The sequence below is a fragment of the Paroedura picta genome, chromosome 1, assembly GCF_049243985.1.
Source record: "Paroedura picta isolate Pp20150507F chromosome 1, Ppicta_v3.0, whole genome shotgun sequence".
Classification (NCBI taxonomy): domain Eukaryota; kingdom Metazoa; phylum Chordata; class Lepidosauria; order Squamata; family Gekkonidae; genus Paroedura; species Paroedura picta.
In genome coordinates, this window is record NC_135369.1 from 184,542,630 (window position 1) to 184,560,873 (window position 18,244).

The 18,244-nt window shown below is 45.3% G+C and overlaps 1 protein-coding gene across 1 annotated transcript; it reads right to left on the reverse strand.

Annotated features, from left to right (window-relative positions):
- Nucleotides 1-190: 190 nt before the first annotated feature.
- Nucleotides 191-18,210, reverse strand: DNAAF10 (dynein axonemal assembly factor 10). The gene is made up of 8 exons (XM_077314928.1): nt 17,834-18,210; nt 11,689-11,789; nt 9,681-9,811; nt 7,720-7,821; nt 5,653-5,768; nt 4,135-4,269; nt 2,839-2,936; nt 191-892 (listed from the first exon to the last, which is right to left on the reverse strand). Exons 1-8 carry the CDS (start codon nt 18,068-18,070, stop codon nt 685-687), a joined length of 1,128 nt encoding a protein of 375 aa, XP_077171043.1. The 5' UTR covers nt 18,071-18,210; the 3' UTR covers nt 191-684.
- Between the last annotated feature and the right edge of the window lie 34 nt (nt 18,211-18,244).

The window sequence follows — 18,244 nt, forward strand, 5'->3', positions numbered from 1 at the left end:
AAACAGAACAGCCTAGGAAGTTGCTTAAATAAGGGCCAGGACTGTGTACTCAGCCTCTTGACTAGTACCATGTACTCTGCCTTGAGTCTCAGTGAGAACTCCACACAAAACTAATGTAAATAAGTATTATTCCTTCGTGCACATTCATGAGTCAATTTTTAGCAACGGGTGAATATGAGAAAGACAGCGCTACAAATGTGAAACCTTTATTCCATTAAACATAATGATTTCAAATTCTGAATACACCCAAGAAGTGCAAGCCATGCAGAGTAACAGACTAACGAACGTGGTGCCTTGAAGTAAACCAACTGGCTGCTTCTTAGGTCTGTCTTCAGGGGTGCATAAAATTACTAGATCATCTCGTGGAATGGAGGCTTGCAAAAATGAACACACAAAAAGTTAACCAGGGACAAACGAACACAGAGAGACTGTAAAAGGGAAGAACTTAAAGAACTCTGAACTCAAGAGCATCAAAGAACATCGATAGGTTTTCATGTGCTAAATCTGGAGGCGCGTTTTACAGAAATCAATTCTGCACTTCCAAGAAATTTCTTTTTTGAAACCCAGCTCTGGCCAACTGTTTTCACATTTTCTTTCTACGGCCGCCAAATGTCATTGAGCTTTGAAAAGGACGGCTTGCTCAGAAGCGTGTACTGGAGCCTTTCTTTGCTAGAACACCTCCGGTCAAACCCGGTTCAATTTAGTGACGATGAGTACCCGCACGGTCTGGTCAAAGGCACTGCAAACGCAAAGGCCCCTTTTGTCCGGGCTCCAGTCAAGGCTAGAAATAGGCTGTGTGGACAACGTCACGTTCTGCAGAAGGCTGACCGAACCGGCTACCCCCATTTCTCTGCCTTCTGAATCCTTCTTCAAGCGCTGGGCTGGATATTCACTGGAAATAGAAAGCAAGCTTGGCTTAGAAACATATACCAGGGGGACCCTTTTTACTGATACACCATTTTTGCAGTAACGGTTCAAAAAATCAATGGGCCAGATCAACAACTGAGTCACATGCTGTCTCTGTTGTGGATCCACCTTACGGAATGGCCAGCCTGATGTGGCCGTCAGAGCATCAGATGAGAACTTGAGACTTCGGTTCGAGTCCCCACTCTGCCACGGTACCTTGCTGGATGATTTTGGGCCACTTACATACTCTCAACCTAACCTACCACACAGGGTTGTAGTAAAGAGAAAATGGAGGTAACTAGAAGGATGTGAACCACTTTGGGTACCTGCTGGAGAGAAGGGCAGGGAATAGTAAATAGGCACTAGCCGTCATGAGGACTGGTCAGTGGGAACAGAGGAGACAAAAGTTAGACCTAGGCCAGTGGACTCCTGGAGTAAGGCAGAGGCAGATCAGGGAGACAAAGCAATCCTAAATCTCCCATTGCTTCATGTCGAGTGCTCAGCAATTCTACATGCTTCATTAACTTAGCAGAATCAGGGCATTCCACGGAATCAAGTCCTCATTTTGTGTGCCAAACTGACCGACTTGGCTCTGTTACTGAAATGAAGAAAGGTTGGGGGAGCTTGGTCTGCCTGGAGAGGAGACAACTAAGAGGGGATCAGATTACTATCTTCAAGTATTTAAAAGGCAGCCATGTAGGGGATGGAGCAGAGTTGTTCTCTCTTGCCCCGGAGGGACGGACCAGAACCAATGGGAGGAAATTAATTCAAGAGAAATTCTGTCTAAACCTCAGGAAGAAGTTCCTGACAGAGCAGTTTCTCAGTGGAACAGGCTTCCTCGGGAGGTGGTGGGTTCTCCATCTTTGGAAATTTTTGAACAGAGGCGGGATAGCCATCTGACAAAGACGATGATTCTGTGAAGGCTTAAGGGGGTGGCAGGTTACAGTGGATGAGAGATAGGGTTGTGAGTGTCCTGCATAGTGCAGGGGGTTGGACTAGATGACCCAGAAGTCCCCTTCCAACTCTATGATGCTATGAATGCAGGTTGCTATTTTCTTTAGTATAAACCATGGCGGCAGCTGCCAAACTATCCAGCACAGCACCATCGCTGTAATGTAGAAATCACTTGCCACTGGGTTCATGGGTCACATGGCCACCCCCAGTTGTTAATGATGCTTAATAGCACAAAAGAAAAGAGGGAGGTGAGCTGTTATCAGACACACCAGTAACCTACCTGGGACAGACACGCAAGAGGTGTTCCAATACTAAATGCCTGACATGTCATTTTTAACATGCAACCCATTGCCAGTTTTGAAGGGTGGCTCATATCTCCTGACGGACACAAGTTAGTGAGAAAATGACATTCCCACGAAAACAAGGTGATCAAGGACCTAGAAAGTGTGTGGGCACCTGTTACAACTTAAGCAGAACCAAGCACTAGAGCTGCTTACACCACTCCCATTCTAATGAGACGTTTCTCTCAGTCAGGCACGAATCCTACCTAGGCAGAGCCATGTTAAAGTGCAGAATTGGACAGAGTGCAAATCAGGGGTCCCCAGCATGTTGCCCATGGCACCTTCTGTGTCACCCGCCAAGTGTTTTTAGAAATGAGAAAGGGCCAAGGGGGCCTTTGCCCAGCAAGGCTTCTGATTGGCCACTAAAGATCTGACTGGCTGTGCAGATTTTTTAAAACACTGCTTTGGCAGCAGCCGCAAGGATTGTCATTGTGTGACTGAAGGTAAGTGGAGGCAGCCATTTTGTTGCTGGCTCCACTTCCTGCAGAAGCCATTTTCTGGGTGCACTCCCCACAGTGTGTTGGAATCCCAAAGGTGCCAACAGGCTCAAAAAGCTTGGGGACCCCTCATTTAGAATTCCTTCTGGAATTGTCCATTTTACCCTCCCTCCTACCCAGACATGAGCATGAACACTTACTATTTCCAAAGATGAAGATTTCCAGCTCCTCCGCTAGTCACGAAGATGTCCCTGTTCTGTGGAAGGTGCCGGACTTGCCACATGGTGGATTTGTGTGCCTGATAAACAGGAAAGTGCTATGAAGTTTTGCAATGAACAAGGTCATCAATGAACAGAATGGGTTCCAGTTATGTGTCCATGCACTGTAGGGAGGCTCTGTCTCACGGGCTTCTCATAGGAAGTGAAAACTGCATCCATGCTGTCCGGTGGGCAGGGACTGAGCGGCACAAACAATTGCTGTATTTAGTCCTTTATTGATACAGGACAGAAGCCAGAAAAGCCCTGATCAGCCTAACCTTGTCAGAGCTTGGAATCCAAGCAGGGTCCAGCCATGGCTGGTACTTGGATGGGAGAGGACCAAGAAGAAGAGTTGGTTCTTATATGCCACTTTTCTCTATCCGAAGGAGGCTCAACGCGGCTTACAGTCGCCTTCCCTTTCCTCTCCCCACAACAGACACCCTGTGAGGTGGGTGAGGCTGAGAGAGCTCTGATACCACTGCTCGGTCAGAACAGCTTTATCAGTGCTGTGGCGAGCCCAAGGTCATCCAGCTGGGTGCATGTGGGGGAGCGCAGAACCGAACCCGGCTTGCCAGATCAGAAGTCCACACTCCTAACCACTACACCAAACTGGCTCTCAGGAAGACAGTTGCTATGCAGAGGGGAGCAAAATCGCAACCACCTCTGCTCGGCTCTCGAAACCCTGTGATCTTGGGGTTGCCATGAATCAGTTGAAACTTGATGGCACACTATTATTATATTCACAGCACTGAGGAAAGGTGTCCGTTCTTCTGTCTAGCACCACTCACATCTCCCCAGTGCTTGTGCCCTCCCCCCAAAGTGGGGGACTGCTCAGCTCCACAGAGCTCTCCACTGACAAACTGTAATGTCTCATTTAATGCTGGGCAGAAGGGACAAATCCTGCCATTCTCCTAAGTTTCCTGGCATGCAAGGCTTGTGCTTTGGACAAACTCCTAAAGGGAAGTCCACAACTATGCAGCAACCACCAAAGAGTCATCTCTGAACAACTCTGTCATTTTATTTGCTCTTCTGACAGCATCATCCACAGGGCTTTGTGGGACAAATGTCAAGATCCAGATCAAACAGCAGGAGAAATTGCCCAGAGACTCATGGCCCTAGGCATGGCCCGTTAAGAAAAGTTGCCCCACATAGACAATTCTGTGCTTCATCTTGCCGTCATACAGCATAAATGAAACTTCTCTCTTCACAAAGAGGAATAGACCAGATTTTATACTGTACCTTCTCTGAAAGAGAAGCAAAACCTTTGGTCGGATGCTGAGTTCTCATGTCAAAGACATGAAATTTTCCTTCCAGGGATGTTGCCACCAACTTGTTCATATTTATATCCTTCCTGTCAAATTCCACACTGCACACCTAGGACCACAAAAGCAAGCATAAGATTTCAGCAGTATGCTTGACACCCGCAGAGGAATCCCCCGTGCTTTGGTCTACAGCTGTAACCAGTCGTGGTCTGGGCTGCTCAGTGTTGTACTTTTGCTCTTCTGCAAAACAAGCCCACCCACCATGCAGTTCAAAGGAGGAGGTTTGACAGAAACCCTAAAACCTTACTAGGGCTCAAGAATGGGATCCTGGACACCTGGGATTTACATTAGAAGAACCCAATCATTTCCGTTCCACACTGGACCATCCTGACAAATTGGAAGGCCCTATTGTTGCCACCACAAAGAGCCCTGAAACTGTGAAGGCTAAGGGGTGGCAGGTTACAGTAGATGAGCGATGGGGGTTGGACTAGATGATCCATCCCTTCCAACACTATTATTCTGTGATTCTATGATTCTATGAAACAAGGGCTCTACCATGATGTGGAACATGTCCTTCAACTCCTCCATTGCAAAGACTTGCAATGTACAAGGTTATAAGAACAAGGGTATAAGAACAGAAGAGAAGCCATGCCGAATCAGGCCAATGGCCCATCCAGTCCAATGCTCTGTGTGTCAGACAGTGAACAAAACCCAGGTGCCATCAGAAGGTCCACCAGAGGCCAGACTTTTGCCTTTGTCCCCCAAGCACCAAGAATACACAGCATCACTGCCCTAGACCGAGTGTTCCATCTATACCTTGTGGCTAAGAGCCACTGATGGACATCTGTTCCAGATGTTCATCCATCCCCCTATTATTACTTATTAAATTTCTAGACTAGTTAATAAGCTAGAAGCATCAACAAAACGGCAATGTGTCATTGTCAGCCAGAAGGTGGATCCCTTGTCTATCCTAGTGGCCATCAATACTTCCTGCAACAGTGAAGTCCACATGTTCAGTACTTTTTGGTTAATGAAGTACTTCCTTTGATTGGTTCTAAAATGACTGTTCATCAATTTTATTGAGTGCCCACAAATTCTTGTATTGGGAGAAAAATACCTCTTTTTATTGACCTTTTCTATTCCATGCATAACCGTATAGACCTCTGTCATATCAGCCCTTAGCTGCCGTTTTTCCAAGCTAAAGAGCCCTGGCCCTTTTAACCAGTGAAAGTATCCCATTCCCCCTTAACCATTTTAGCTGCTCTTTTCTGCACAATCAGAGCAGAGCGTTTTATCTTTCTCCCAACAATCTCACCGCTTAGGAAAAATAGAGAACAATTACTATCCAAAACCGAGCCAAACTTCATTAATAGGCTGACAGGGGTGGGGTGGGAACCAGAATATACTGTACCAACATCCTCGTAAGCAAAAATTTCAGGCTGGAAGCAACTGCACCCATTAAAAGGTTCAAACTGTTTCTTTGTGAAATGTTTACCCCATTCTTTATGTTGGTCTCCCATCGTAGTGACATGTTCTTAAGGTCGAACAGTTTAATATCCCCGTTGTCGTAGCCAGCACAGACCACACGCTCTTCTTGATTATAAGCATTGCCTGGGGGAGGGGGGAAGGATCACTGTTTAGATAAAGAACTGTCCGACATTCCTACAACAAATCCCTAGCATTTTTCTAATCCTGCATTTGACTAGAAGACAGTTCTGGAAAGGAGATGTATGAAGAAATACAAGCTTTGAAGAAGGGCTGTGGCTCAGTGGTTGAGCATCTGCTTTGCATGCCAACGGTCCCAGGTTCAATCCCTGGCATCTCAAGTTAGACAGACCAGCCGGTACGTGATGGGAAAGACCTCTGCCTGGGACTCTGGAGAGCCATTACCAGCCTGAGCAGTCAGCCCTGACATCAACAGATGAATAAACAGAAATAAATTCTGGCGTTGGCAAAAAGCTTTATTCAGAACAAGTTCCTAGGTATAAAACCTCATTTTCGTATTTTACTTCCTCAGTAAAAGATAGTTACCTTTATGGACTTTTGATACTAATAGACCCAAATTATATGGCTTTAAATATAAAGTATAAGGCATATAAAATAAAGAATTAGGTAGTGGGTTGAAGAATTTGTTCGTATCCCTGAAAAAAAAATCAATTCAGAAATAAGTTTACTGAGGAAGTAAAATACGAAAATGAGGTTTTATACCTAGAAACTCATTCTGAATAAAGCTTTTTGCCATCGCCAGCTTGGAAATTTCTTTCTGATTATTGACCTCAACAGATGGCAGGTCTGGCCACTTATAAGGCGGTTTCCTATGTGACCGTTACTTGGACCCACAAAAACATTAAGGCCCTTAACATTAAGGGAGTAGTTAGAAGATGCATGACCTACCACCACCATCTTAGATTTAGGTAGGAAGTTTAATGCCCCCTTATGTGCTACAATGGAACAGACTATCCAGTGCCATTTCTGCAACAAGCTGAACACCAGGAAGCATCCAAGACTTGTTCCGCTCGCCTTTTGTTGGGTTACGTAGTTTTAATGGGGGGTGTAGAGATTTGTCTAATTTTGTCTCTGCTCCTAGCTGTTGGGCACACCCAGGCTGGGGCAGGGTCAAGAAAGGTCAGCCTCTAGTCTCTGTGCAAACATCAGAAAGACAGAGTTTCTGTAAATAGCTAATCTCGAGAAACCTTCCTGGGTGAGGATTAAGCCATGTCTCGCACGCTGATAACAATGTAATGTGTACACAACAACAATCTTCTGTAAACTTTCATGACTAAAATGTATATTGCAAAGTCTGCTTTCCTGGGCTGGAAGTAAAATAAAAGGCTAATCTGCTCGAGAAGGCAAGCAAGCTTCAAGCCAAGCTTCAACCAAGCTTCTTCAAAGCAAGCTAGCACAGAGAGAGAAGCAAGCCTTGTGTCTGTCATTACTTCAGGAGGGGTTTATGTACAGTTGTAACCCGCCATGAGTTGTTGCCAAGAGTGTTGGGCTAAAAATAAAAAAAAATCAATCCATCAAAATAATAAAGGGAGCCTCCGGAGCGGGCTTTCTAAACCAGGGTTTTGTGAAACTCTGGGGTTTCTTGATGGCCCTGGAAGAAGAATTTCCCAAATGGGTGGGAGTTCATTTACATATTTAAAAATTTGCTTACATTTGTTATATGGTTAGGTCGACCCCCCTCCCCACCAAATGGCCAATGATGGGTCTGGAGAGGGTGGAAAGGGGAGGAGTCCTGGGTGGGCGTATCCACAGCTCTGCTTCCCAATCATATTCTGCCTGATCGCGCCACTTATTGGGTTTCTTGAAGCCTGAAGAACGTTTCAGGGGTTTCTCAATGGTCAAAAAATTGAGAATGGCTGTTCATGGACTGCATTCACTTGCAGACAGAAACTTTCAGTCTCGTCATGTATTCTGACTACCCGCTAAGGGCAAATGAGCAAGGTCTCTGCAGGCTCAATGTTGTCCGACTTGGGAGACAAAATTGATGAAAGGAAGATTGCTCCCATGACTGGTGTTTCTGCCAACTGTTCAGGATTTATTCACCTATGGTACATACCAAACGCTACAGTCCAGCAGTCTCTCTTGCTTTCAGCTTGGGCGGGCTCCATATTGGCTACCGGAAAGTCTTTTTGTCTTGGGTCCCACACCTTCACAGTGCCTGTAAGAATGGATAGCTCCTTACTCTGTTACTGGCAAAATGGCTTGTGTTTATTTCTCAGACCCTCCATTAGCTTTCAAGAAATCAGATGTTACATCTTTTTAAAAATTGTTCCTTATACTTAGCATATGGAAAAATCAAACAGATGACATGGCTATTTTCTGTGCTTGCAAAATCTAATGGAAATCATCTGTTTCCCCTTTTAACCTAAGGAATTATGTATTTTGCCAAGTGACATAAAAAGTTAAAAATATTACTTTCCAGGACCTGAAAGCTGTTTTCTTCATGCAAGAGGATAATCAAGAAACCAGTACTATAAATGTATATACAGAACTGTTTGCAGTTGGATTGCTTTACACTGTTGTTCGTACCGCCGCCCATATGAAGGTATCAGTTTGCTACAGCCCGTTAATGACTTATGTAAAAACTCTGTTCCATGTAGAACTCAAAATAGAACATACAGCATATGTAGATCTGATTGCAGGATACTTGTAACCATATCAGATGGCAGCTGCGGAACCCTGAATGGAAAAAAAGACTGACCAATACCACTGTTACCAAGTATATACTGGTTGAGAAAAATCCATGGAGCGGCAGGGATCAGTCAGTACAGGGAAGGCATGTTTTTAAGAAGGTGTTTGGTGTTGCAGGTTTCGACTTTTAAAACTTCTCCCTGCTGAATCCTAAAATGGCACTTAGATTTTAAGCATCTTTAGAAACAAAGAGTTGTGGTCCTAAATCGTAGTCCATGACAACAGCCAGAGGTCCAGAACCCGATCCATGGGAAAAGTTTCTTCAGGTTTCTCATCAAGCTTTAATGGAAGCTCAACATGAGCAGATCTCCAAATATACCTGAACACTTAACATACTTGTCATGTTCATTCAGATTCTGCACCCCCACCAGTCCTGTTGGTTGTACACCATTATTTGGCCAGTTTGCACATAACAGTATACTGCAGCTTGCCTACACATAGGAAAAGAAGAAAGCGGAAGCACATGGCAGAAGCTGAAAGCAGAGCTGCAACTCCTTTCCCTTTTAAAAGAGGCTTAATGCCGCATGCCACAAAAGACTCCACCTTCTGATTTCTAGACTTCAGACCTCTATTCAGACCTCAAAGAGCCTCTTGTGGCGTAGGGTGGTAAAGCAGCAGACATGCAGTCTGAAAGCTCTGCCCATGAGGCTGGGAGTTCAAGCCGGCTTAAGGTTGACTCAGCCTTCCATCCTTCCGAGGTCGGTAAAATGAGTACCCAGCTTGCTGGGGGGTAAAGCGTAATGACTGGGGAAGGCACTGGCAAACCACCCTGTATTGAGTCTGCCATGAAAACGCTAGAGGGTGTCACCCCAAGGGTCAGATATGACCCGGTGCTTGCACAGGGGATAGCCTTACTTTTTATTCAGACCTCATTTCTTTCCAGGACTGATTGCAACTACAGCTGGGAGCACCAAGCCTCATTCACATCATGCCATGCCCAGGCTGGGTGTGACATTTATATTCATCTGTAAATCTCTGGTTCATGTTCGATTGATTGAGGACCACAGCCCCCGCTCAGTCTGCTAGGGCATCACTTGCCTAAAAACACCCATGGAGAATCTTAGCCACTGGATGCTAACTTCTCGCCCTGACTTTCATGACCCAGGCTAGCCCAATTTCATCAGACCTCATTGTCTCTGGTATTTGCAGACTGGTAGGCAAGCCACTTGAGCATGGAACACATCAGTACGATGACAGGCATCCTTTAGCATTCGGACGACGGCACGAAATCCCTTTTTAACTTTCATATTATGCTAATTCCAAGATGGGAAAGGACCCATTCTCCCACCCACCCCCCAACGGTAACCTTGTAAGGGACCACCTCACCATCACGACTTCCAGTCACAATTTCTGGTGCTCCTTCCCCAATCCCTAAGCCACCAACACCGTCGATACAATTTATGATTTCTTGATGTCCCTTCACAGAGTACACCGGGACTTCTGGAGCTTCCAAATTCCTGAAGAGGGCAAAAAGGACAATTATTTTGTGTTCCTCAAAAGTTCACAATGCATCGAATTCTGAAGCTTTTTCTGACTCACATGAAATGCAATCTTGATACAGAATAAGACGATAGCTGAGAGTGGTATATCTTAGAAGGTGGGCTCGAAAAAGAAACACTTTAGAAACATTGGCTGGGCCGACACCAAACAGATTTCTCTTGACCACCCAGCAAAACTTTAGAATTGTTTTTTAGACAAGAGAGCACTGTATGGTATATATTGGCCACCGAGGAAGACACCAGTGGGTCAAAAGACATTTGGTCTGTTGTTCACGTGCAGTTAGATACGTTTTGTTTTTACTTTATTGGTGCACTTTAATAAATATTTGTAATAATTTTTAATATTGTTTTAATATTGCTTTGCGGTTCAACTTTTGAGTTCCTGACTTAGTCCAGGTTGGGTTTCTGTTCCCTTTTTTGGTTCTGCAAATACTCCATAGACCAAAATGTCTTTGGAACTAGGAGGGCAACTTGGCATTATAATAAACGGTTCTTTGCAAGCCGTGGGAGAACGGCGTTAAATATGGCAGGACCCTTGCCTCACAGGCTGGCACACTGTTTTTCCACAGTCAGTAGTACGGCTCAATAGTCTAGGCTTGTGTCAAAGTCAGATCCTGTAAAAACCTGACAAGACACTACTAGGGATTAACTCCCCCTTGGACCCCCCCCCCTTTTCAGCTTGTCTTTCACTATAGCCACTGCCCACTGTTTGCAAGGCTATTAGTGATAGGACATTTTGGAGGTCATTACTTCATAGGATCCCCCAAATCAGCAGTGACTTGATGGCACTTACCACATGCACACAGCCTAACACAGAGTTAGTGCTATAAACAAAAAACGCGTTGTTACTATGGCAAACTGGCTTCTTTGTGAAGCAAACACCATCCAGACAATATGGAAAGGGGTTTTGTTTTTCCTGTTTTGTTTTTTTTAATTAAAGGAATCAAATAGAATCCCTTCACCAAAGAGCTTTCTTTGGCTACACTCTGCCTGTGAAGAACAGCTTTTAGAGAAAGCCTTCTATTTGAATATGACCTTTCTGAAACAATAGTCAGGATTCACAGAGCGGCTTTATGCACATTCAAAGACTTGGTCATGCCCAGTGGAAATCTGAGTACTTTTCCCCTCTGCACAGTTAACTATTGTGGCTTAGGACACCTGGCTTTGGAAAGTTCTTCGTAGTTTGCCTTCAGGCACTGGGAAGGGAGGCTGCTGTCTGAATGAAACAGCCCTAATGTCCCCGTGGGCACAGAACTAGCTCCTGGGAGCTCAGCCAGTGTCTTCTCATATGAAATGCCAGGAAAAACCATACAGGGCTGACATAATCAACCCAACTGTCTTTAACAGAGAAGCTTTGAATTAGCTCACTCCTTGCTAAACCTGCCAGATCTTTGGTTGAGGCCGGGTTGTTTAAGATCTTGGCCCCCACACCCACAGGCTTTGTTATAACATCGCTTGAACCCTCTGTGGATGGTTGTTATATGGTTGTGGGGTGGGTGGGTGGAAGGATTTTCTGGATGGAGGTTTATGGTTTTAAGGTTTGGGATTTTATGGGGTTTTATGTAAGCCGGCTTGAGTCCCACCAAGGGGGAAGGTGGAATATAAGTGTAAGTAAGTAAGTAAGTAAGTAAGTAAGTAAGTAAGTAAGTAAGTAAGAAAGAAAGAAAGAAAGAAAGAAAGAAAGAAAGAAAGAAAGAAAGAAAGAAAGAAAGAAAGAAAGAAAGAAAGAAAGAAAGAAAGAAAGAAAGAAAGAAAGAAAGAAAGAAAGAAAGAAAGAAAGAAACAGGGATTTAAAAATGTTGCACAATATTAATGGACAAATGTAGTATTCTCACCATATATTTAAGTTGCCACCAAAGTCTCCTGTAGCTAGATATCTTTGCTGTAAAGAGGAAGCGCCAAAAGTTCCACATTTTATAGGCTTTGACTTTTCAATCTTGAAAGAGAAAAAAACAAGAGTTGAGGGTTTTTTAAAAAAAAATCAGAGCTAGGTAATAATACATCTATAGTTCCCCTCTAGTCAAGTCACGGATTGAACAGTTCTGCAGGGCCTGGAAAAGGCACCACCAGGCATTTGGTTGAGATCAACCAGAACCACCGCTTCCAATTGCACCCCCCAAGCCTCCCTCCTACAACCATCACTACAGATTTGCCCACTCTGCTGGGCCACCAGTAAATGATGACTTATTGTTCTTCCCAATGTTCTGCTGTTCATAATGTGGTTATTCTTATTATTGTATTTCAGTGTTCCGCAGGGCCTGCAAAACAGAGCTCTTCCGCCAGGTCTATGGTTGAGGCTGGCGTGGCGAGGAAGATCTGACGGACTCCCCCAGTGTTAAGAGCGTAAGTACCCGCCATGTGATCTGCGCTCCCTCCTCCCACTCCTGTACTAGATTTTTTTAGGGGAGGGGTTAGTGGGTGATGTTCTGTATTTGGATGAATGTCCAGAAGTGATTTAATCGGGTTTTAATGGGGCTTTTAACATGGACTGTTGTAACCCACCACAAGCCAGTTATGAGAGTGGCGGGCAATAAGTCAAAATAAATGAATGAATGAATGAATGAATGAATGAATGAATGAATGAATACATACATACATACATACATACATACATACATACATACATACATACATACATACATACATACATACATAAAATAAAACTGAGTTATTTGTATTGATCTGTTTGATGTAAACCACCCTGAGCCTTCGGTGAGGATGGTATATATAAAAATAAATACATAAATAAATTGTCATACTGAAGTGTTAAAGAATAGATGTTTCAAAACATATAATTTTCAACCTGAACTTTAAATGGAGTTGCCAGCCTCCAGATAAGGCCTGGAGATCTCCCAGAGCTCAGTTCCCTTTTAGAAAACGGCTCCTTTGGAGAGTGGAATCTCTGCTGTTGTAACCCTCTGAGGTCCCTCCTCAAACCTTGCAATCTCCATACTTCCCAGTCAGGAGATGGTAACTGTAAAATATGTACTAAACATTGCAAACGTTTGCAAAATTCAGATCTGATAACCCATAAAAGCAACAATAGAAACGATAGCAACCACAATGATTCCTGGATTTGTAATGTTGCCTGTTTGCAAATAGATTTTGCCATTTCACATAGTGAAATGCAATTGCAACGTGCATTGAAAGAGCACTCATTCATGTGGGTCACAGGACCCATAGTATGTGGATGAATCTTTGGACCTTCTCTGAGAGTTATGCCAGCCAGAAAAAAAAAAAAAGAATTATCACTTCAGAGGGAAGACGCCTCACTGAGAGTGACTCCTATTGCTTTGTCCAACTTGAAAAAATAAGTTGTCCACAAAGCAAGGAATCCGGATGTGATCTTTAACCCCTCCCTTACGATGGAGGCTCAGGTAATGAGAGTAGCACAGCTGGCATTTTTTCATCAAGCCAAGCTACTAGTGCCCTGCCTGGCCCTGGAGCAGTGATCCAGGTGATGCTCACTTCTACACTAGGCTACTGTAACTCACTCTATGTGGACCCCACACTTATCCTTGTCTCAGAAACAATAACTAGCCCAGGTCCTCACAGGAACTCCTTGGAGGACTCATATCCAACCTATCCTGTGGTAGCTGCACTCTTTGCCTGTTGAATTCCAGATCAAGTTTAAGGTATTGGTTCTCACCTGTAAGGTCATTTGCAGTCTCGTCTGGCATACCTAGTTCTCACTGCCTAGGCCTCACTGCCTATGTCCCAAAAGATTGTTGCGCTCTGCAAATTCCAACTAGTTGGTAGTCCCTTCCCCCAAGGAAATACAACTGACTTCAACCAGAGCCAGGACATTTTTGGTTCTGACCCCTACTTGGTGGAACAAGCTCTCTGAGGAAATCCAGGCCCTGTTGGAATTAGCCAGGTTTCACAGGGCCTGCAAGATGGAGCTCTTCTGTTGAAATTTTGGTTGGAGTCAGTGATCTAACATCAAGTAGGCCTCCCCAGGGAAGACTCCCCATGAAGTATTATCAGTAAGGTAAAGGTATCCCCTGTGCAAGCACTGGGTCATGTCTGACCCTTGGGGTGATGCCCTCTAGTGTTTTCATGGCAGACTCAATACGGGGTGTTTTGCCATTCCCTTCCCCAGTCATTACCGTTTACCCCCCAGCAAGCTGGGGACTCATTTTACCGACCTCGGAAGGATGGAAGGCTGAGTCAACCTTGAGCCAGCTGCTGGGATCGAACTCCCAGCCTCATGGGCAGAGCTTTCAGACTGCATGTCTCCTGCCTTACCACTCTGCACCCCAAGAGGCTCTGTATTATCAGTACCAAAAATGAGACTGCACTGATGGTACTGGGCCATGTTTAAAGAATTAATGTACTGTACTGAGATGGGTTTTGAAAGTTTTAATGTCTAATGTTTTATTAATGTTCAATTAGCTTATATTTTTGTTATTATTGTTGTAGTTGAACACTGCCCTGAGCCATTAAGGAGGGTGGTATAAAATGAAATAAATAAAATCAATACAGGTTGAATAATAATAGCATACAAAGATTGTCAAGAAATTCTGATATGCCAGCGCCTAGCTCTGCTGTAATACTTAAAAAAAACTTTTGGCATGCATATGAGGCAAGCTCATATCCGACCTATCTATTTGCTATGGCAAATCTAGACAGCATCCTAAAAAGCAGAGACATCACCCTGCCAACAAAAGTGTGTCTAGTCAAGGCTATGGTCTTCCCAGTTGTATGGCTGTGAAAGTTGGACCATAAGGAAGTCCGAGCGTCAAAGAATTGAGGCTTTTGAACTCTGGTGCTGGAGAAGACTGTTGCAAGTCCCTTGGACTGCAAGGCGAACAAACCGGTCAGTCCTAGAAGAGATCAGCCCGGACTGCTCTTTAGAAGGCCAGATCCTGAAGATGAAACTCAAATACTTCAGCCACCTCATGAGAAGGAAGGACTCCCTGGAGAAGAGCCTAATCCTGGGAGCGATTGAGGGCAAAAGAAGAAGGGGACAACAGAGAATGAGGTGGCTGGATGGAGTCACTGAAGCAGTAGGTGCAAACTTAAATGGACTCTGGGGAATGGTAGAGGACAGGAAGGCCTGGAGGATCATTGTCCATGGGGTCGCGATAGGTCGGACACAACCTTGCAACTAACAACAACATGAGGCAAACACATAACTTCTGATAAAAAGTGTTACACTCTGCTGTTTTTATTTACTTATTCCACTTATATAATGCCCTCCCAGCATGCCAGCCTTGTATCTTCTCCCACCTTTGCTTCTGCCACTTTAATATATTGCTTGGCAAGTAATACTTGGCTTTAACATTCTTTATAGCATAGAAAGGTTTGACAAAAATCAAATGTGTTTAAATTGGCACTGCCAAATGATGCTCACCACCACAAAACTATTCTAAAGCACACAGGTAGTTCCATGCTCATTGCTATAGCAAAGAACAAACAGTTTTCCATGAACAAAATCCAGGGATTGCCTGACTGGCTGAGTAAAGTAAACCTATCTGACAGGAGCGGCTTTCATTGTATTCTCCTTGATGCTATAAACGACCAATATACTGAGCTCTCCTGCATCACCATAGCAACAGCAATCAACACTCCCAAGGAAGCTAGGCCCTATGTACACAGGCAAAAATAATGGCTATCACCCTGACAACTAACGTGGCATTCCCTATCGTTATTCAATGCTCAATTCCTGACCCTTGAGCTGCCAAACAAAACTGAGCGAGAAAGCATTCGTGCCAATGCAAGCAGGTCGGCTCCTCACTGTCTTACTTCAGTCTGAGATGCACATCTTGGATTACTGGCAGCTATTTCAGTAGAACCCAACCTTCTTTAGCCTGGGATGCAAGTCAACCATTGTCTTGAGGAAAAGAACTAAAGGATGCAAATTAATTTACTGAGGAAAAGAACTAAAGGATGAAGAAAAGAACTACTGAGGAAAAGAACTAAAGGATGCAAATTAATTTAAAATCTCAGTTTTAGGCCCATATTTATATTTATACGTATACTTATATTTATATTCCACCCTCCCCCAAAGGCCCAGGGCGGTTTACAGGGAACAGGGAACAGATACAGATAACATGAGGTAACACAAGTGACAACAGCAATAACAGTACAGCAACAATTACCCCAACATGATAACAGCAATAATAATATGATAGAACTGCAAAGGAGCCTCGGCTCAACTACTGGGACCCAGTGGGTTAGGCAGATTAGTGGCAGTTGTAATCAACATAAATTCACCTTTGACAGCTTGGGAAAAACTGTACACACAGAGACACACACAACTGTTTCCCTTCTGAGTGTGTGTGTGTGAAGAGCCACCAAGCGGCAGACTAGCAGGAGTGGCTTCCCATTGCCTGCCTCTGCATCATGGTTTCCTATCCAAGAACTCACAAGAGCAGATCCAGCTCATCTTCCAAGATCGGGCTAGCCTAGACCAGGGGTACTCAAACTGTGGCCCTCCAGATGTCCATGGACTACAATTCGCTGGCAGGGGCTCATGGGAATTGTAGTCCATGGACATCTGGATGGCCTCAGTTTGAATATCCCTGGCCTAGAACATCTAGGTCAGGGCACTCTTTTCCGTAGCCGGCATTAAATTTGTGCAGGTTTTGACTGAGAGCTTGGTTTAACTTCCATCTTCAAGCAGATGGCGTTAAAAGAAATAGTACGGCCATACCCTAGGCAGCAGCAAACACCACTAGTTTTACAGTGGAAGAGCTCGATTCATGTCCAGGGGCACTTTGACGTCTCTGATGAAGGGAACTCTGCCTCTAACTTCTAATCTGGCAAGCCGGGTTCGATTCCTGCTCCTCCTTCACATGCAGCCAGCTGAGTGACCTTGGGCTCGCCACAGCACTGATAAAGCTGTTCTGACTGAGCAGTAATATGAGGGTTCTCTCAGCCTCACCTCCCTCACAGGGTGCTTATTGTGGGGAGAGGAAAGGGAAGGTGACTATAAGCCCCTCTGAGCCTCCTTCGGGTAGAGAAAAGCGGCATATAAGAACCAACTCTTCTTTTAACTGGAGATGAATGGGATCAAATCTGCTTCCTTCTGTATGCCAAGCAGATGCCACACATCTCTTTCTCTCTAATGTACCTCACAGGGGGTCAACCCTGAGCTCTCCCCTCCGGAGTGAAGCACTCTCTTCCATTCTAAGATGGACGGGATGTGGCAATAATAAAACAGAAAAAGGACAACCATATGTCTATGGGCCTTCCATGTTCAGAAGTTGTGACGAGGTGTGTGTTCCCCCTGCATGCAAAGTGTTCTAGGAAAGGAGAATGCTGTTGAGAAGGGCCAGGGACCTGTTCCAGGTTGGCTACTCTGCTCCCTTAGTACCCCACGTCTCTCTCCAGTAGGGATGCAAAACAGCTTAAGCATCATCCTGACAACAACCCTAGAACAGAACATCTGTGGTCCTCCAGATGTTCATGGACTACAATTCCCAGGTGCTCATGGGAATTGTAGTTCATGAATATTTGGAGGAGCACAGGTTGACTACCCCTGCCCTAAAAGGTTGCGTTTCTGCAGGGGAGTGGAGCTTTGCACCTAATTCTCCCGGATCCCAGCATGACATTGTAACCAAGGGCAGAGCCCTCAGTAAAAGCGGAGATAGACACGGTTGCCTAAAGGAAGACTCTCTCAAAAATAGTGAGGAAAGGCATGCAGTTGTCATAAAACTTTACTTGGACACGTCTTAAATTGTTGGAACAAAGTTTATAAGCCTAAATGAGTCAATTTGATTTATTTACTGCCTGTCTTGAATGCATTTCCCTCGAGGGGGGGGCGGAGTCCAAAGAGGCTGACGTCGTTCTCCTCCAATTCATCCTCGCAACAACAACCCTGTGAGGTAGGCTAGGCTGAGAGTGGGACACCCAGCAAGGTGCGGAGGGTTCGCACCGGCGCGTCTGCAAGTGACTAAGCCGGGGGGGGGGGGGCTCTCCATGGATCGTGCAGGCGCCTCGCCCTTCCCCCGCCCGGTGCCCGCGGGCACTCACTTCGCGCAGGAGGGTGAGGCGGCCGCCCTGCAGCTCGTACAGCTGGATGACGCCGGTGCCGCGCGGGAAGCTGCCCAGGCAGAGGAGGCGGGCGCTGCACGGCACCCACTTGCAGTCGAAGATGGTGTAGTTCAGGCTCTGCTGCGTGTGCGCGATCATCTGCGGCTTCTCCAGCGCGCTCCCCGCCGCCACCCCCGACATGGCCGGCCGCCGCGCTGCCCGCCCCTGGACACGCATGCGCCGCCAACCGCCACATCCGGCCCACGCCGCATTTCGAGGGGCGGGGCCGACTTCCCTCGGGCGAACGTTGGTTAATTTATTGGGAAACTTCAATAGATCTATGTTATGTCATGTTGTATGCAATATGTATGTACACGGAGGAGAATTCACGGCCACCCTCGCGTTTTCCCA

Coding starts and splice junctions, on each gene's coding strand:
- DNAAF10 (XM_077314928.1), bottom strand. CDS start 18,070: ATGCGTGTCCAGGGGCGGGCAGCGCGGCGGCCGGCCATGTCGGGGGTG. Junction 11,790..17,833: donor GCCTCACCCTCCTGCGCGAA/GTGAGTGCCCGC, acceptor TTCTCTTTCAAG/ATTGAAAAGTCAAAGCCTAT. Junction 5,769..7,719: donor CTGCTGGACTGTAGCGTTTG/GTATGTACCATA, acceptor CCCCTCCCCCAG/GCAATGCTTATAATCAAGAA.